The sequence below is a fragment of the Meles meles genome, chromosome 5 (assembly GCF_922984935.1).
Source record: "Meles meles chromosome 5, mMelMel3.1 paternal haplotype, whole genome shotgun sequence".
Taxonomy (NCBI): domain Eukaryota; kingdom Metazoa; phylum Chordata; class Mammalia; order Carnivora; family Mustelidae; genus Meles; species Meles meles.
Window position 1 is genome coordinate 97,598,253 of NC_060070.1, and position 20,908 is coordinate 97,619,160.

General features: G+C 39.1%; 1 protein-coding gene across 1 annotated transcript; it reads right to left on the reverse strand.

Annotated features, from left to right (window-relative positions):
• Positions 1-540: 540 nt before the first annotated feature.
• Positions 541-20,541, reverse strand: LOC123942176 (cytochrome P450 2K6-like). Its single transcript, XM_046006075.1, is given in 11 exon segments — positions 541-728; positions 3,858-3,999; positions 6,071-6,255; positions 6,642-6,783; positions 7,416-7,432; positions 7,435-7,588; positions 10,157-10,317; positions 11,813-11,962; positions 16,062-16,080; positions 16,082-16,225; positions 20,434-20,541. Coding segments are annotated over 11 exon segments (1,410 nt in total).
• Between the last annotated feature and the right edge of the window lie 367 nt (positions 20,542-20,908).

Genomic DNA, 20,908 nt, shown 5'->3' on the forward strand with positions numbered 1-20,908 from the left:
ACTTGCCGACCTCAGCAAACTGGCAGGACTCATAAGCAATTCTCCGTTGTTAACCGCCCTTTCTTGGTGAGTCACAGAATGAAACCAATGTCTTCTATATCTTATGTTTAGTGTGATCCTCACTTAAAAGCTGAATTTTCTTCCTTGCAGTTTTGAAGATGTTCATGGGCATATTGGGACAAAGCATTCTGTAGTCATCCTGCCTGAACCAATTAAAACTACCGATTGGTGATACTTAGATGTCTCATATGCCTTGGAGGAAAAGGACAGTTTGGGTTGGAAAGAAAGATCTTAGAGAAGGAAGTGAAGGTTCCAATTGTCACATGTTCTGTTTTAGAGAAAGATTGCAAGGAGTCTCTACAGCGTTGATCAGTCCAGGAACCCAGTCTGACCTAACAGGAGAATGCTTGGCAATGATGTGGCTGATTGTTTAAATAAAGCTGAAGTGCTCAGCAGAATATCACGTCTGGTGAAATGTAGCAAAGAGGGGTTTGTGAAGGACCCCATTAAGAACAGGGGCTGCTGCTTGCAATGGAGAGCCTAGGCCTGGGGCAGGGCACGTATCTTGTGAGGCATTGGTTGAATGGTGAAGCCAATGTCTGGCGTTAGGTCCAGGTCAAGATGGGAGACCCCGGGGGGTGGTTGGAAGTTGAACTTCTGCATGAGTCTGGTGAAGAACAGGAAAAGCTCTATCTTGGCCAGTGACTCACCGGCACACATCTGGCACCCTGGAGAGAGATGAGGTGGAGGGCTATGAGACGTAGGAGCACAAGAAATTGAAACACAATCTGGACAGAGAGAAAAGCAGTCCACGTGTGATTTCTCCTACTTTACAACGTGTGGATTAGTCGTGTCCTGTTCTGGGCCTAATGGGCTCTGCCGAAGCCGTGGAAAAACAAAATCAAGTACACATGCCCCCATGTGTACCCAAGTACATATGTCCCTCGTAACTGCCCCCCTTGAGGGAAACAAGCAGCTAAAGAAACATTAACATTTCAGTGTGAAAAATGTAAGAGTAAAGCCTAGTGTGTCATGAGAACAGATAGTGAAGGTACCCAATTGAATTTGAAAGGTCAGGGAGGCCTCCTGTCTTGTATGAGAGCTTTCTATCTCGGCTCTTGTGCACAGGTGAGAAGAAGTCAGTCAGCAAAGACGTGGTGGGATGTGGAAGGGTCATGATGTATATCAGGGCTAAAATTATTTGGCTCTGACATGAGCATAGAACATGAGTTATGGAGCCTAAGACCTGAGGCCAGAGGCTACGTAGACCCAAGTCTGCGTAGCCTCTGAAGACACAAGAAGCATTTTAAGAACAGAGACTTGGTTCATATTACTTTTGAAACATGACTTATTGGGGAAAATGTCAAGATATCTGAAAAGCGGAGTCAATGAAATTGAGGAAGGAAGTCTTCTAGGTAAGTTTTTATTGAAAGAAGAAGGTCTAGTTAGATTTCCTTTGTTGTTGGTTTATGTAATTTCAAAGATAACTCTCAAGTGTACTGAGTCACAAAAGACTTCAAGGTTCTGAAAAATATTGGAATGTAGATATTTTACACTTCAAGGAAAGTAGCACTTTGGTTTAAATGGGACTTCCAGGAAATAGATGAACACCATATAGGATAGTGGGGAACATTTTTTTGCAATGTCTACTACCAAGGCAGGATTTTTAGGGGTGAAAGGCAATGTATACTACATCTCTCTGTTGGAAAATATTTATTAAATAAAAGCTAACAATTCAGTCCATCGATGTATGTGCAATGTCAACAAGATACAGGTATTTAATTTAGCTTGGCTCTGAGACTTTGCTCAGGGAGGGTTCACTGCCCAGTAGGTGAGCCCAACAAGGAACTAAGTAAATATTATAGAGTGTCACAAGCTACGATAGGGTGTTGAGGGCACCCAGGGAAGGCACACCTAATCTAGCTTTTGGGATCAGATCTTCCCACTTGCCCAGAACAACATGTATGGTTGAATAGAGTCATCTAGTGGATGATAAATAATACAACTTAGGGTGTGAATTATCTACCCTATATTTAGGTTTATTCAGTTAAGGTAAGAGTCTAGCTGCCCAACAAAACAAAGCATTATTGTTTTATTTTAGTTTTAAGAATATATAGGTGAAAACATAGCAAATGATCTTGTTGATCTTAAGAAGAAATGCTGTGTGCAAAATTAGTTGAGTGATTGTGATCAAAGATCAAATAAGCCCAATGAAGAGTATGATATCTATCTTATCGCAGTGAGTAAAGGCGAACATGAGGACTTCACACTCAACCTTGGTTTTATGATATATTTTTCTTATTGTGATGTTTTTGTGGTTGTTATATTTTTAAAATATTCCCATTTGTTTGTCTATGATAAAACAGAATATTGCTACTCCTGGATTTCCTAAAGCAGGAAACACACACACACACACACACACACACACACACACACAGTGTATATCTGGAGATGTTTGGAATTCCTGAGGTATACTTTGTCAAACTTGTTTGAAGATGGGCCACTCTGCAAAAATCTGGACTATTTGCTCCTTGTCTCACAGTCCAAAGAAGCCTCTAAGCCCAGGTGTGCGAGAAACCAGGAAGGACCTGGAGACACAGCTGGTCAGAAAAAAAACAGTAATTGTTGTAAATGGAGAAAAGGGGGTGTCAAGGGGAACATTGTTTCTTCTCTCTAAACAACAGTAAATCCAAGATTTGATAGATGAGTCTAGGGGAAAAAATAACATTATGTATGATAAACTAATTGTTCCATGTCTTCACTTGTAAAATGAGGGTTTGGAGTTAGATGTAGCTGAAGTGCCCTCCAGAGATCATTGTTTATGTTTCCATGGCTTGCTTTTTCCAAATCTAATGCAAGGACATAACAAAAATCGAATTCATAGCACTGTGAAATTATATGGATTATTTTTCATTTCCTATAACTCCGGTTCCAGATGTGATATTTTATTTTTATTTAAAGGAGAAGTCATTAATACATGTACTGTTTTCTTGTATATCATCCTACATGTGTTTGTGTGTAAAAATTAGAAGAATGCATTGTACTTTGTATCTCTCTGTATCCCTTAGTTATCAGTAGGTAAGAAAAGTCTATTCTTTGGGTGACCACTGTTTACCTATCCCTGAATGGGTATATGGAGTGAATACTAACCTATTGTTTGTGTAAGTGGAAAGGCACAAGGTGACAAATTGCTTATGGTATAGTTTTGCTAAGATTCTTTTCTAGGAATGGAGAATTCATTTCAGGTTCTTAAGAAGCCAGAAAATTATAGAGTAAATTCATTTAGTTTCCTGGATTCCAAAATGTACTCTACTGGAAAGCTCTTCTCTCTTCCCTAATCCTAAACCCCCTCCCTTCCTCCCCTACCCAAGAAATTCTAAGAGTTACACTGGCATTTATACATATTAAAGCAAAGCTTTCCAGGGGTGGCTGGGTGGCGCAGTCAGTCCACCAACTCTTGGTCCTCGGGGTCCTGAGTTCAAGCCCTGAAGTGGGCTTCACACTGGGCATGGAGTCAAATCAATCAATCAATCAATCAATCAAGGAAAGCTTTTCTGGTTGGAGTGAAGTGGGCTATCCACTGTCCCCATGCTTAACTTTCTTCTCAATTTCTCAAGGCTCTACCCTAGCCTCAGCTACAAGGAATATTCAGGGCCTTCCTAAGAAAATGCCATTCCAATGCCTAATGTCTTACAGCCAATTTAAAGCCTGGGGAGGAAAGGCCCTTTCCACTCTCCCATATTTCTGACGTTTAGTGCCACATGGAAAAAAAAAATACAAAACCTAAGTACAGTCATCAGACAAGGCCAAATCTCTCCAGATTTCTCAAACCACCTGTCTCAAAGGCGAGACCTTACCCGCTGAAAAAGGCATGAAAGCGTCTTTCTTGACAAACTTTCCGGTGGAAGTCAGGAAATGCTCAGGATTAAATGTGTCTGGCTTTTCCCACTGTGTTTGGTCCCGAAGTACAGAGGTCAGCAAAGTGATGACCTCGGTGCCCTAGAAACAGAAGTGCTATTAATGACAGAGATTACATTCCTTCTTTAAAAAGTGACTCTTGAAAAATGTGTGAAGGTCCCGTTGGTAATTTTTCAGAAGCGGTGTGTTCTGGAAGAATCTGGAAGGAGGGGAAGAGGAGGGGCTTGGGGTTGGTGTAGAACAATCACTTACTGAACCACTTTTTTATTCAGTACCTCCTAAAAAACACAAGCTTTGGGCTCAGAACCAGAAACATTCTTTACTTAGTCCTGTGTTTGCTATGAGATAATGGCACATGATTTAACTCTTGATATATCCCAGTTTCTACATATGAAGGGAATTAAATAACCCTCATGGGGTGACTTTTGAGCCTCAGATGCAACAGTATGTAGGACAGACCCTGGTGCAGGCTCAGTGAGGTTCTGCTCTTTTACCTCCAGGGACTGTGACAGGGGACAAGCTAGACTGAACAAGCCCATCAAAGCAAATTCTCAAAAATCAGTTGCCCCCCCTTCCACAGCTCACTTTGTGCTCTGAGACAAGGGAAACAATCACAGAAAGGAATTGTAACTGTGATACAGGAAAGAGCACTCTGGAAACTAAAACTAGAATAATGGGAGGAAAAGCCTGCCCCTTCTTTAAGGACAGTGTTCACTACTTCACCATCGTTAATCACAGCCTCCTTCTCCAGAAAGCTTCGTAGTACTGTCATTGTGGTTAGCTGTTTCAGTGCATGAATCTGGATAGCATTGAGTCACCAAAAGCAAACAACTGCTTTGAAGTGTTTTACTCTACAACTTCCTTTGTTGCTCTCTCTCTCTTTTTTTTAAGATTTTATATATTTATTTGATGGAGATAGTGAGAGAGGGAACACAAGCAGGGGGACAGGGAGAGGGAGAAGGAGAAGCAGCAGGCTTCCCGCTGAACAGGGAGCCTGATGCAGGGCTCTATCCTAGGACCTGGGATCATGACCTGAGCAGAGGGCAGACGCTTAAGAAGTGAGCTACCAAGACACCCTTTTTCTTTCTTTTTTACTTATATATACCTGGGCATGTGGATTTTTCCTCCTCAGAACAGCTGTGCTAGATTATTTCCATTGGAGCTCAGTGAAAGCGAGGGACCTAGCTGCCAGTAGCATGGTGGGCGTGTGAGACCCCCTGTACCTGCAAAGCTCTGATAAGCTCTGATAAGCTCCCTAGCTTGCAGCCAGATAGAGAACTAGAACCAAATCCTGCCATTATTATAGCTTCCTTGGGCGGGGGTGTCTCTTTTTCTTCTTTTTGATATTGGTTATATTTGTTTTCATCAGCTACTAGTCTGACTAATTCAATCCAACAGTGTGTTTAATGCGTGCTGGGAAGAGAAACTCCAAAGATGAATGTCGCCCCTGTTTGTAGGGTACGCACAGGGTAGCAAGTGATGGTGTGGGGAGGGCGGCCATGTAACCAGTGGTCCCTGGGGATTCATACAGAGATGGACCCAGAAGCAGTCACCTGACGTAGCTTTAAGGAAAAGAATTAGTGCTATGGGCATGCTCTGATGCTAGGCCAATTTCTGCCTTGGGTGTACTTTTAGCAAAGATCTATGCATAGTTCACTTTGCCAGGGGGAAGCACAGGAATGCCTCTAGAGGTCTCAAGATTGAAAAGAAGAGGGCCTGAGCATATTTCTGTGTGAGGAGGGACAGGAGGCTGGGGGTGATGGGGTCAGGGGCCCTGCGTGGGGAAAACCAGCTCTGAAGAGGCTGCACGCGCCTTTCCTGCGATCTGGCCCCCTTACCCACCCACCTCACTTAAACTCTCTGAACCTCAATTTCCTCAGGTACCACATGGAAATAATTATACGTTGCAATACCTTGTGCAGAGTAATTACCACCTATTCTCTGCACACATACTCTGTCACACTCAGTTACCTTTTACTGGATGGTAGGGAGGGAGAAAAGGAGGAGAAAGGGAAGGGAGGGAAGGTGAAGCGGCGGGTGGGGGGGGGGGCATGAAGAAAGGCAGCCTGTGATTGCCTTCAGCAGTTTATTTCCGTGCTTCTGTGATTTTGAGCAGCTGACATCCTTTCCCTCTCCCCTCATTTCCCCTTACCTTAGGAATATAGTAATTTTTAAACGTCACATCTCTGGTTGTGGCGTGAGGTAAGCTCGTGGGCAGGATGTTAGCAAATCTCTGTACTTCGTGAATGACAGCATCTGTGTATGGCATTTGAGTTCGATGTGCAATTCGAGGCTGGGCTGACCCCACAACTTTGGTGATCTCATCACAGACCTTTTCTGGATAAAATGCACTGATTAGAGGTGGGGGGAGAGATATTGGAACAATCTCTCAGTTTTCCATCCATGTGAAAATCAAACCTAAGTGCTCTCTGAGTTCTGACCCACTTTTTTCTGCACCGTTTGCACTCCCAGACCTCTATTCCTGAGACCCCGCTGGGGACCTGCATGGAGTGACACCTGCAAAGAGTGACACCTGTAGACTGTCTCAGGAAGCTCGGAAAGCAAAATCTACTTTCTTATGTCCAAAGGAAACTGAAGGTACACACTGTCCTCAAGGATATAAATTAAAGGTATCCAGGGTGGCCACCAAATTCTGCTTTTTCCATCCCAAGAGATTTCTGAGTCCTTCCTTCAGGCAATGCCCTGACTCTTAAGAGACTTACTCTGGACTTCAGGATACCGCAGCATGAGCAGTAGTGCCCAGCGTAGCGTGGAGGCTGTGGTCTCTGTACCAGCCGCAAACAGGTTACTAACGAGTGCCACCAAATTGTCATCACTGAAATAGGCAGGAGATGTATCTTTCTCCTGAAATGCGAAAAGGAATCATGAGTGATGAAAAAATTTTATACTTGACAATCATAGCAGATAACCTAACATGAATTGAAAAAGCAAAAAGCTTGGCATTCTTTCCTCAATAGTGTGTTGTTTTATGTTTTTTTTTTTTTTTTTATGAGGATGTTGTGCAGAATTTTCAAATAAAACTCATCCTGGATGCTAATGATGATAAATAATTCTAACAATGGGAAAGGCTGTTTGTCATTTTGGAAATTAGTTTTTGACTGAGTGATTAGAATGTTCCCAACCTTGTCTCTTTACAAAAATGGCATTAATTAGGTTAGTCAACTGAAACACATTTTCAAGATTTCAATAAAAGGAATGCTGTACTATTTCTAAAAGCTAACATTCAAGTTCTATATATCTTGGTTTTTTTTTTTGGTTTTGTTTTGTTTTTCTTTTTTTTTCAGAGAGTGATGTGAAAAGCAGTGGAAAATATTAGAGAATGGAAAATGTAGTAAATAGCATTCTTGGTAGGGTACAAATCTGCCGTTACTAACTTAATTGAATCCAGTGATCTTTCTCCTTCGCAAGAAATATTTTCCTCCAGATGCTATTAATTAAACTAAATAGTAAACAATATGATAAGGTAACACCGTTACCTCCTGCTGTCTGACCAAAAGGCATCAATGAAACTTCTTGGATCATTTTTGTCAATGTTATGCTGAAGATCTAGGAAGGTCATCCTTATAAAAGTAAGTAATTCATCTCTATTCCTGAGTACTATCTTAAGACTTTTTAGGAGGAACCTTAAAACTGGAAATATATTAAAAAGCTGAAAGAATAAAAAAATAAAGTAATTTAAATACACACACATCAAAATTAAATACACACTACGCATGCAGTAGTGGGAATGACACCATTATTTCTGGAAGGATTGTAGAATAGCAGCCCATTTAGACTTCAATTTTACCTCAACTAGCAGGCAGACTGACCTGGACAACATGATTTCCTCACTTAGTGGAGTTAGGTAACTTACAGTGAATATTGGCATGGTTTATAGTAAGTCCTATGCACCCAGAGTATTTTGTGTATTACGCTGGTAGTAAGGTATCTACTCAGAGGTTAGGTGAGACATGAAAACAATATTGGCTTTTCGGTTAAGGCTATAAATCTAAGTGTTTTTCCTGCAAACTCCTAGGTGATTCCAGATCAAACCATTTTAGTGCTATGTAGCACACTCACTTTACCACTGATCCTTCTTTGTAGGATCAGAATACTTATTTTTGTTATTTAGATGTAGCTGACTGTGTCTAGGTTCCCTAGAGAAGCACCATATAATCTAATATTTCCTAACCCTTAGAAAGTTCAGGAAGAACTTCCCTGTTGGCTAAATTTGGTGTGTTTCGCAGTATGTTCATGTATGTGAGAGAGAAGCTCTTTATATATTTCATCAGATTCTCAAAGGGGTCCCTAACCACCCAAGTGACCTAATAAATACCCAAGATAAAAAGCCACACCTAACGTTAGACATAGTTGGGTGCCTGGGTGGCTCAGTCGGTTAAGCGTCAGACGCTTGGTTTTAGCTCAGGTTATGATCTCTGGGTCCTGGGTTCAAGCCCTGCATCAGGCTCCCTCCTCAGCATGGAGTCGGCTTGAGATTCTCTCCCCCTCCCATCCCCCCACCCCCACTTGCATAATTGCTCGCACTCTCTACATTTCAAATAAGTAAATAAATAAAATTGTTTTTGAAATTCTGTTTAAGGATTGAGCTACTTATGTACTTATTTTTAATTTATTTAAATTAAATTAATTAACATAAAATATATAATAGGTTTCAGAGGTAGAGGTCAGGGATCCATCATCAGTCTTACATAACACCCAGCGCTCATTACATCACATACCCTCCTTAGTGCCCATCACCAGTTATCCCAGCCCCTAACCCCTGTCTCCTCCAGCAACCCTCTGTTTCCTAAGTTTAAGAATCTCTTATGGTTTGTTTCCCTCTCTGGTTTTGTCTTATTTTTCTCTCCCTTCCCCTATGCTCCTCTGTTTTGTTTCTTAAATTCCACATGAGTGAAATCATATTATAACTGTCTTTCTCTAAACGACTTTAAAAAAATAGGCATAGTTCCCTGTTCCAGGGTTCCTTCGCACCTATACTTAGAGTAAACCTGTACTTGTAGTAACAGAACCTAAATTATTCCAAAGTGAAATAATATTGTCCATTGTCAGTTGTGCTATTGAAAATGGGAACTGGGGCCCCTGGGTGGCTCAGTTCGTTAAGCCTTCATCCTGCCTTCAGCTCAGGATGATCCCAGGATCCTGGGGATTGAGCCCTGCAGGGCAGGGAGCCTGTTTCTCCCTCTCCCTCTGCTGCTCTCCCTGCTTGTGCTCTCTCGCTTTCTCTGTCAATTAAATAAATAAAATCTTAAAAAAAAAAAGAAAGATAATGGGAACTATTTGACAAGGCACTTAGTCCCTACATTCTAGAAGATAGCAACTTTGTTGCTCACAAATATAAAAAATTGGATTGTATGGGGCGCCTGGGTGGCTCAGTGGCTTAAAGCCTCTGCCTTTGGCTCAGGTCATGGTCCCAGGGTCCTGGGATCGAGCCCTGCATCGGGTTCTCTGCTCAGCAGGGAGCCTGCTCCCCTTCCTCTCTCTCTGGCTGCCTCTCTGCCTACCTGTGATCTCTGACTGGCAAATAAATAAATAAATAAACTCTTTAAAAAAATTTGGATTGTAGCACTGTTTTGAACTTACATGATGCAGAATAAATATTAACATTTTCTTTAGTACTGTTTTTAGTACTTGATAGCTTTCCTTTGTTTAAATTCCCTCTTCTAAGTGAATTCTACTGAGTGTCTTATTCATTCATGGCTTATCCCACAGTTGATGCATAACCAGTGGTATGGGTAAAAGATGAACGGCCAAAATTGTGAAAATTTACTGAAGTCACAAACTGAACTACTTATGGGTGTGATTCACAATCCATACATCATAAGATATTTGATGCAGTAATTTTTTATTAAAGATTTTTTTTATTTATTTGAGAGAGAGAGAGAGAGAGAGAGATATCATGAGCAGGGGGGAAAGGAAGAGAGAGAAGCAGACTCCCTGCTGAGCAAGGCCTCCATCCCAGGACTCTGGGAGCATGACCTGAGCCGAAGGCAGATGCATAATTGACTGAGCCACCCAGGCACCCTGATGCAATAATTTGTGATGGGAGAATTATCAGATGTGTTAACCATATAGGCTTGTCACATCTCTGTACTCAGAATGTTCCAGAAAGTGTAATTTTTGAAATGGTAAGTCTCTGACAAACACTTTTTCATGGTCTCTTGAACAACCTAGTGTGCGTTAGAAGAAGTAAGATGATTGAATGGGAAGATACAGTTACCGCAATCCTAGAACCTCCAACGAGCTTCACATTTTCACCAATCAAGGTTAAGAGTCTCAGGAATTGGGTGTCTTGGTAATCAAACCGTTTTCCAAACAGCACTGACACAATAACATTAGCAACAGAAGCATTCATTACTGTTCTGATCTCAAAGGGCTTTCCTACAAGAGAATTCATGAATCAGATTAGGAATACTCACATAAACAGTATTAAACCAGTTCTGGAATGATGGGGACAGACTGTCGGCTAAAGATTTCATAGAGGAGCAAGATTATTGGTGACCATGCCTTTTAAGGAAAGGTGAGACTAGATGAACCTTGAAAAATATCCAGAACTTGGTTAAAAGATTGCCAGAAGGCAAACTAAAAGTATAGATGTTGAAGAACATCTACATTTGGCTCAGCTAAAGAAATTAAAATGTGCCAGGTGAGGGCCGTTTCAGTGTGTGTAGGAAGTGTTAATGCATAACATCTGAGAAAATAGCAACCTAGAAGGCTACCAACAACTTCATAAATTTAAAATAGGATATCTAGATGATTAGAATGATTCTACTTGAAAGAACCTCATCTAGAGCCTCTTGTTTTAGCCTCTTCTGTTACTGAGACCTGTTTTCCTCAGCATCATTGAAAACTATTTAGATCATTAAACATACATTAGTGGATGTACATTTATTTTTGGCAACCAGAATGCTAAGATTTACTTTTAACATCAGCACCTACCTTAATGTGGAGGCTGAAGGCTTGGAGGAATTTCTGTAGGTAATGTTTCCTTTTTGTATATAAATGTAAGGGTGTTTTGGATACTATGTACACAAAGACTTGAGAAATTAATGTTTGTTAGGAGCTTAACACTGCAGAGGGGAAAGATATTTTCCTGTAAGTACTTTCTCCAAACTGCTTATGGGCAGATCTCTCTCTGTGTACAGAGACTGCTAACGTAGCACATGGGTCCCTGAGCTTTCTGTTTCTTGTCTGTATTCATCTCAGGTTTGCCTGCCTTTGACCATTTCTCTTCATGTTGCTACCTGCATCCATGAAGGTAATATTCAAATGGACATTTTTTAGTAAGGAATGAGCTCAATTTATTAAGGAAAAGAGAATTTAAAATATTAAATAGATGAAATATTAAAATAATATGGATTTATGGATCTCATTTAAAGAGATCAGAAATACACCTGTTACTGAAGAACTGTTCCAGATGGAAGGAAACAAAAGAGACACGGCAAGTGAACGAGATGCATGTGTCAGGATTTTCTTTTGCTATTCAGGGCATTAATCAGACAATGGCAAAATCCGGCCAAAGAAGTTTAGGGGATTACCGAGTCAGTACTAATTTCCTGAGTTTTGAAAATCGTACTTTGGGAATGTGAGAGAATATGTTTATTTCAAGGGAACACATTGAAGTGATTAGGAATAAAGAGAGAGCATGTCTCCAAAGCACTTTCAAACAGCTTAGAAAAAGAGCAAGAGAGAAGGCTAACATAAAATGCTGAAATTTGGGGACTCTTACAGAAGAGCACGATTTGGGGAATTATTTGTAAATTCTTAGAATTTTCCTACAAGACTGAAATTATGTCTCTGTAATAAAATATAGCATTTGACTTCTTCCTCATGAAAAATAGGATGTGGTTTAGTTGGTTTAGTTCATTCTACACACCTCTGTGAGACTCAAAGCTGCGGATGAGATGCTGACATTCCTCTATGATCCTGTCTTCTAGGAGCCGCTTGCCCATGCCAAAGTTCCGTAAGGTGGTCAGGCTGAACCTTCTCATAGTTTTCCAAGTTTCACCATGAGAGAAGACGATTCCTTATAATGAGTAAAGTGTTTGAAAATTATTTCCGCAAGGTTTTTAATATTTAATTTGCAAGGACAAGTAAAAATTTAAAAGAGGCTTTATTCTCCCTGTTGAAAATAAGAGGCTTCTCTTTCACTCAGAGCATTTACTTTAGAAGACTTGTATTTTTCCCCGTTTTAAAATCGTATATAGATAATATCATACACATATGACATATATCACATATAAGTCCTTCTGAAAGTATGAATAGGCCTTTTGTCAACTTTGTGACCTAGCAATGGCTTTCTTCGGGATTTGGGGCCATCTGTTCAGAATATAAACATCGAGGGAGAGAGACTCTTTCTCCCAGTTTCTGTGGGAGAGTAGAAGCCTCACTTTGGTGGGTGCCTTGCTCCAAATTGCAAAACTACCTCCTATCATAAAGGTATGAGGACTTTATTATTCTTTTGTATACAGGCAATTAACACAGATGGTCACCCCGATGACTGGGTGTATCTAGGATGAACTATGTGTGACAAATGGTGCTGCTAAGCCCTCTTAGTTATTGAGGACTAGTTATTGTTTTCCTTGAGAACTTTTTTGTAATGGGTTGAGTCTGCTTAGTTGTATAACAGAGTGAGATTTGTTTTTGTCTTTGCAATTTCTTAGTGGATTGTCTGTGATACACATCCCATTTTGGTTTGATGCTTATTCAACAATAAAATTGTTTTCTTTTCCTATTAAGTTTGTGGAGAGGAGGATTTCTGGGTTGAGAGAAGATTTCAGTTTTAATTCTATTTCTCTGAGAAACTCGTTGAACAAATCCTGAGTCTCTACTATATGCTTACATGATGTAAGCTGGGTGTGGCTAAGGGACTGATGAACATTAGAAAACAAAGTCTTTTTTGCTAGGGAAAAATGTGGACTACAGACACAAGACTCACCCGAGAAAAAAGTTAGGAGTAAATAATTACCAAGAGGTGTAGCCAAGCTTCCACACTGGTGCTCTACATACTAATTTCTAGGCTCACATGTTGCTGTAGCACAGAGTAGCTGTGTGATAAATATTTATTAACTACAACAGCTATGTGAACTTTTGCATGGCTAAAGGAAATAATAAACAAATTCTTAGAAGAGTTGGGATATACGCTAACTTACAGAAAAATAAGGAGAGAGAGGATTGCCCAAGTGGCCCATATTTTTCCACGGTCAGTTTGTGCTGATGGTGGCCTTACTCTTTGTGTTTCAGTCCCTAGCCCTGGCCCTTCCTCCACTGGCATTTTTCTCATTTTCTATGGAGGTTTGAGAAACAGGGGAGGTCTTTCTGAGTCAGAAATAGGAATAGTTTCCTGAAATAGGAAATCAGAATAAACTAAGGCAACCTCGGTGTTGGAAATGGGGCAGCGCCATCCCTGCCAGTGTCCGCATGAAATCCAAAACGCGGCGAGATCTCTCCTGCTCAGCTGCTGCCACTTCAGGGGAGGTTAAGCCTTCCTTTGAAAGGACACTGGCGAAGGTTAGATTCCGCTCACGTTCAGTTCTTAACATTAATAGAATGTCATTCTGTCTCTGGATCCTGTGGTGCATAAAACTCTTTTGCAACAAATATGTGACTCTTCAAACTACCTCATGTTAATATTTAAAGATTTATGTTTGAGAGCACAGTAGTAGAACATGAAAGGCCCACAGACGTCCTTGTATCTTTCAACGCTAGTGATAGCCCCGCCATGTCATTGTGGAGAACATCAATTTAGCATTATAAGGAATGGAACTTTATTGATTTATTTATTTACTTTCTTACTTATTTATTATTTTTTTAAAGATTTTATTTATATATTTGACAGAGTGAGAGAGCAGAAGTGGGGGAGCAGCAGAGGGAGAAGCAGGCTCCCCACTGAACAGGGAGCCTGATGCAGGAATCAATCCCAGGACCCTGGGATCAGGACCTGAGCCAAAGGAAAATGCTTAACCAACTGAGCCAACGTAGGTGTTCCTAGAACTTCTAAAAACTGCACCTGGGGCGCCTGGGTGGCTCAGTTGGTTAAGTGTCTCTGCCTTCAGCTCAGGTCATGATCTCAGGGTCCTGGGATTGGGCCCCACATTGGGTTCTCTGCTCACTCAGCAAAAAATCTGTTTCTTCTTATCCCTCTGCCACTAGCCCTTTTCCCTACTTGTGCTTGCTCTCCCTCTCTCTCAAATAAGTAAAATCTTAAAAAAAAAAACCCGAAAAAAACACAACCTGACACCAAAGTTTAAAATATATGTAAGTTACATGGCAAAATATTAAGATGATGTAATACTCCAAAATGGTCTAATGTTAAAGAAAATATTAAATTTTCCCTCTATTTATACAAAATTGGTTTAAAGAATGCTTTTACCCCTTTGAGTAGATTACTAGACAGGGTGTAGGGTGGAGAACTAATCATTTTCTCTTTGAACAAAAAGTGATTTTCCTATGACCAGTTAAGTCACTTAAAAAAGAAAGACTGCTTGATTCTTAAAATGATTTGCTAAGGAAAAAAAACTGTTAGATTTGATATTGATATAAATTAAAACTATTTTGTGTATAATCATAGCATCAATGAATAATATGTGTAGTCTTATGAAAAAAAAACAAAAAACATAGATGCCAGAGGCAAGAGACAAAACGTGTCCCAGATTTCTAGAAGGAATAAAAGAAGATAGATCCGGGGTGCTAAAGATCAGGGACTTAATGATCTTTTGTTCTTCAAAGCTGATTTTATGAGATGTTAGTAGAAATTCCAAGAAAAAGAAATGTCTCAAGGACTGTTGTGGTAAGTGTGTGTGTGTGTGTGTGTGTGTGTGTGTGTGTGTGTTTCAATGAAATATTACTCAGGCATATAAAAGAATGAAATCTTGTCCTTTGCAACAATATGGATGGAACTAGAGGTTATTATGCTAAGTGAAATAAGTCAGAGAAAGACAGCAACCATATGATTTCACTCATAAGTGGAATTTAAGAAACAAAACAGATGAACATATGGGAAGGGGGGAAGAAAAAAAAAAGAGAGGGAAAGAAGTCGTAAGAGACCCTTAACAGTAGAGAACAAACTGAGGTTTGATGAAAGGAGCTGGGGGGGTTGCTAAATGGGAGATAGATAGCAAGGAGGATACTTGTAATGAGCACTGGATATTGTAGGTATGTGATGAATCACTGATTTCTACTCCTGAAACCAATATTACACTGTTTGTTAACTAATTAGATTTCATGTAAAAAAAACAAAAAAGCAAAAAAACAAGTGCTGCAAGGACTAATAAGTGTGAAGACTGAATTAAATAAAAGTAAGTAGACTTTTGGTGTTTTTCTCAGAGGTTTTAACATCCTATTAGGCACCCCAGGAGTTCAGAGAGAGGCCTTTATTATGTAGTGTTTCTCAAATTCACTTCACTGACACTGGTTTTTGCATAGAACATCTACTAATACCTCAAAGAACAAGATTTTGGAAAAGGATAGTGTGAGAAATCTTTTTCAAAAAGTTGCTGAAGCATTAAAATGGCTTAGTAGTATTTACTAGATACCAATATTAATTTACTAAAAATAATGTCAAGATGAAACCATTCCCATTTTTAGAGTTATTAAATGAGCATTAAAGGGCTATTGTGATAACTTAAAGACTTATTATATTAGTGGACTGACATAACAGTATAACATCTGGATTTCCTCAAGGCATTTATCTAAGACACATAAAAGCAAGATACAACTTTATCCAGGTGAGAATATGGTTCAGTATTATTTATAACACTACTGCTGTTGTAACTTTTTTTTATTTTATTTTATTTTATTTTTTTTTTTGTTGTAACTTTTGATGGATCAATGTCGACCATTAGACTGTGACCTCTTAAACTGATGGCCCCTGTTCTCTTTGTATTCCCTAGTGCTGACTATACTTTCCACATAGTTTCTGGCCGATAATTATTTGTTTAATAGAATTATCATGTACAATGAGAATAAAACCATAAACATAAATTTTCTCCTCAGTAAATTCTATTGTCTAATGTATATTGATGAAGGGAAAATTAAATCATGAAAGGAATTATTAAAGATAATATGGTGCAATTGATTTAATAATTTTAACAATAAGGATATATCTTAAGCTTAGAGCTTATGACCTTTTCCTTCAAAAAAGTCTTTCAAATCTAGGCACTTGAGATCGTTCCCCAAATTGATCACCTTAATTGACCAGGGCATCTTTCACTGTCTCATATCCAGAGAGTACCACCACCTTCTTTGGACCCATTTGGATGCTGTAAATGGAGCCATATTTCTGGGAGAGCTTGGGTGTATAAAAAAGAGAGAAGCAACTAAAACATGGTACTGTAATAAAAAATGAACTAGATCTTGATCTTTGGTAATTTAATTCTGACCAATTAATCAGTTTTATATTCTTGTGAAATGACAATACTTGACTATTTCACTAAAGATACTCCTTGGTTGTTATACCTGTTTAAGCCATGATTATTATGATCATCCACTGATTGTCCTTATGCACCACTTTGTTTGAGATTTCAAGTAGCAGGGCTCTGACATCATGGAATTGACTCCTAGTTTCTCTCTATTATATTTTTGTCTAGTCTCAGAAAATGCCCACCCCAGGCTCTAGGAAGACAAAGCACTTCCTGACCAATACACTGACAACCTGACCACCATATTCACGCCCTATTCTTCGTGCGATGCTGTAACCATAGCAGGTCCAAATTAGTTCTGCACTACTGTATGACATTTTGTACTGCAAAGAAAACATTCAATTTTCTTTGATAATTAAAAATAACAAGAGTGATCATTTATTGCTTCCTAACTATATGGCCAGTATCTCTTTTAATGCACATTATAAACCCCAAAAGTAGATGTTATCATCATTTCCATCCTATAGGCAAGGTATGGTGGCTTCAAGAAATAGTAGATAATATTGCTCAAAAAGCATACACATGGAGCCTTGTCATCTGCAGAGCTTGTGGTTTTTAACCCAACTAAGGTTTAGGTAAAAATGGGAAATGGACTTCTAACATTTCTTTCTTTAGGAAACTTGACTTTGGAAAACAACATTATAATTGCAACACTCATGCATTGTTGGTGGGAATGTAAATTGGTTCAGTCACTATGGAAAACAGTATGGAAGTTACTTAAACAATTAAAAATAGAAATACCGGGGCGCCTGGGTGGCTCAGTGGATTGGGCCGCTGCCTTCGGCTCAGGTCATGATCTCCGGGTCCTGGGATCGAGCCCCGCATCGGGCTCTCTGCTCTGCAGGGAGACTGCTTCCTCCTCTCTCTCTGCCTGCCTCTCTGCCTACTTGTGATCTCTCTCTCTGTCAAATAAATAAATAAAATCTTAAAAAAAAATAGAAATACCATATGATTCAGTAATTTCACTGCTGGGTATTCATCTAAAGGAAATGAAGCATTAGTTTGAAGGTATGTGCATCCCTCTGTTTATTGCAGCATTATACAACAGCCAAGATATAGAAGCAACCCAAGCATCCATTAATGGGAAAATGAGTAAGGAAGATGTGATACACACACACACACACACACACACACATGCACACAGAGGACTATTACTCAGCCATCAAAAAGAATGAATTCTTGCTATTTGCAATTACATGGATGGACCTAGAAGGTATTATGTTAGTGAAATAAATTAGACAGAGAAAGACAAATACCATATGATTTCACTTATAAGTGGAATTTAGAAAAACAAAACAAATGAGCAAAAGGGGAAAAATAGAGAGAGAGAGATAAACCAAGAAACAGATTCTTAATTATGGAGAACAAACTGATGGTTAACAGAGGGAAAGTAGCTGAGGGATGCATGAGATAGAAAAAGGGGATTAAGAGGTATAAACTTCCAGTTATAAACAATCAAAGAGATGAAAAGTATAGCACAGGGAATATAGTCTATGATATTTTAATAATGTTATTTGGTGATAGCTGATGACTACAAAATTCTTGAATCTAAAGAATCACATTAAGATTGTAACAGGGTTCAATAATTTAGTAAGATAATATAGTTTAAATTAATGTTACAGGTAAGTAAAAATTAAAATAGGAATTTGAGTCTGTGAGGACAGTTTCTCAGGTGTGAACCACAACATATAAATTGGAAACAATGGCAGGTTTCAGAAAAGGAACAAAAATTACAAAGGTATATTCTGAGAAGAAAGTGTAGACATAGGCTAAGAAGAAGAGATGAAAAGACATTTCATAGGTGAAATTAACACAGAACAGCAGGACAGATGTAAAACTGATAAAAAAAAATGAAGATCTAAATAGTAAAGAGATTAGGCTGGTTACTATGTAATTAAAAAAAAAAACAGGAATGTTAGGAAACAAATAGGGTTGGGCATATGGAATTAGATGAAAGATTTTGTTGAGAGATCTTGTACTCCTGAGGAATCTACCTGTCATGTGACCTTTGAGTATAGGAGAAAGCTGTAAAGTAGCTTTAAAAGATCGGAAAATGAAAGTCCTGGCTTTTTAGTTACTAGTAAAAGTTAATTGCTCTGAGTCACATATCTGTGGAATGGAGATAAAAATATCCCTATTTTCCTTTGAGGGTGGTTGTAAGGAATAAGTGAAATCCTTGCAGTCCTTTGTAAAATAAATACGATATGAATATTAGAGATGGTGATGATGATTGTGTTGTACACAAAGGCAAAGTAATGGTTTTCTCTTCAGTATATCCCCTGTTATGGTTTTCAAGCTTAGAATTTATAGAATATAGCAGAACTCAGTATCAATTATCTGCCCTTTGCACTTAAAAATAGGAATTTATGGCCAAATGCAAATTTTAAATATTATATTTTTGTTCTTCCCTCCCTCCCTCTCTTCCTTTTTTCCTCCCTTTCTTCCTCCCTTCCATCTTTTCTTTTCTCTTCTCTTCTTTCTTTGTCTTCCTCACTTCCTTCTCTCCCTCCGCCCCTCCCTCCTTCCTTCCTTCGTTTCTCTCTTTCTTTCTTTCCCATCTTTCTTCCTTTTCCTTTCTCTCTTTTCTTTTTTTTCTTTCTTTTCATATTCCGTTTCCTTTCCTTTCCTCTCCTCTCCTCTCTTCTCCTCTCCTATCTTTTCCCTTTCCCTCCCTTCTCCATCCCTCCCCACCCTTCCCTTCCTTTTTTTCCCTTTCTTCCTTCCATCCCTCTATCTTATTCCACAACCAAGAACTGTAAAATCGTTGAAGTGGAAATTAGAAAAATTTGTCCAATATTTGTTCTAGCTCTGTAACTGTACAGACAAAGAAATAGAGATTAAATTCTTATATAAGTTCACATAGCTAATTAATGACAGATAATTTTTTTACCTCTAATTTATTTATTTTTTTCAGTGTAACAGTATTCATTGTTTTTGCACAACACCCAGTGCTCCATGCAATACCTGCCCTCCCTATTACCCACCACCTGGTTCCCCCAACCTCCCACCCCCGCCCCTTCAAAACCCTCAGGTTGTTTTTCAGAGTCCATAGTGTCTTATGGTTCGCCTCCCCTTCCATTTTTTTTTTTTTATAAACATATAATGTATTTTTATCCCCAGGGGTACAGGTCTATGAATCGCCAGGTTTACACATTTCACAGCACTCCCGATAGTACATACCCTCCCCAATGTCCATAACCCCCTCACCCTCTCCCAACCTCACCTCCCCCCAGCAACCCCCAGTTTGTTTTATGAGATTAAGAGTCATTTACGGTTTGTCTCCCTCCTAATCCCATCTTGTTTCATTTATTCTTATCCTATCCTCCTAACCCCCCATGTTGCATCTCTATGTCCTCATATCAGGGAGATCATATGATAGTTGAATGACAGATAATTTTGAGTCTCAGTTGCTGGGACCATATTGTCGATTGTGCCTTCCACAGACACTCTTTTTTTTTTTTTAAGATTTTATTTATTTATTTGACAGAGAGAGATCACAAGTAGATAGAGAGGCAGGCAGAGAGAGAGAGAGGGAAGCAGGCTCCCTGCTGAGCGGAGAGCCCGATGTGGGACTCGATCCCAGGACCCCGAGATCATGACCTGAGCCAAAGGCAGCGGTTTAACCCACTGAGTTACCCAGGCGCCCCCCACAGACACTCTTTTTAATAACAATTAAAATTTTCTAGAGTGAGACTATGATCATAATCAGTTCCTTTATAGTGAAATATGTAGGATATAGAATATGGATATAGAATAGGGAATATGTAGATCAAAGTGGCTGAAATAAAGGATACAGCCCATAAATATTTCAGGGTAAAATACCGCTTTAAATAATAGAAATATATTTACTACTATTTTTATATACCCAAATTTAAAAGAAACTAAACATTATATAAAACAACTCAATTAACTTTGAATCAACATTATATAAAACAACTCAATTAACTTTGAATCCTATTTAATTACTTCATTATACATATACAAACCATCATAAGTGTGCACATGCTAGTAAACTCATGAGGATAAGGATGAGAGTAGAAACTTATAAATAAGTATGAAATGAACAATCATTTTTTACCTCCAGCATGGTTTCATATGGCCTCTTCAGATTGAGAATATGCAGATTTCCAATAATTGGCCAAGGTCTGGGTCCTGGAGGAAAATGTTGCTTGGAAGCTTTAGTCATGAAGATTTTAATACTGAAAAGAAAAATGAGAAGGAGGCTCAGAATTGGAATTATGACAGAAGTGTCAAACTCGCTCATTATCTTTAAGTAGAAGTAATTATCAAGATAATAGAAATGTTTGCAATTGCAACCAGGCAGAATCAGCAGCTTCCAGTGCAAATCAAAAACACGAAGGCATTACTCATCATATTTGCCCTATGTTCTACTCAACCATCTATTTTATAATTAAAATGAATTTGAGAAAGTGGAAGGGGAGATGAACCATGAGAGACTATGGACTCTGAAAAACAACCTGAGGGGTTTGAAGGGGCGGGGGGGGTGAGAGGTTGGGGAACCAGGTGGTGGGTAATAGGGAGGGAACGCATTG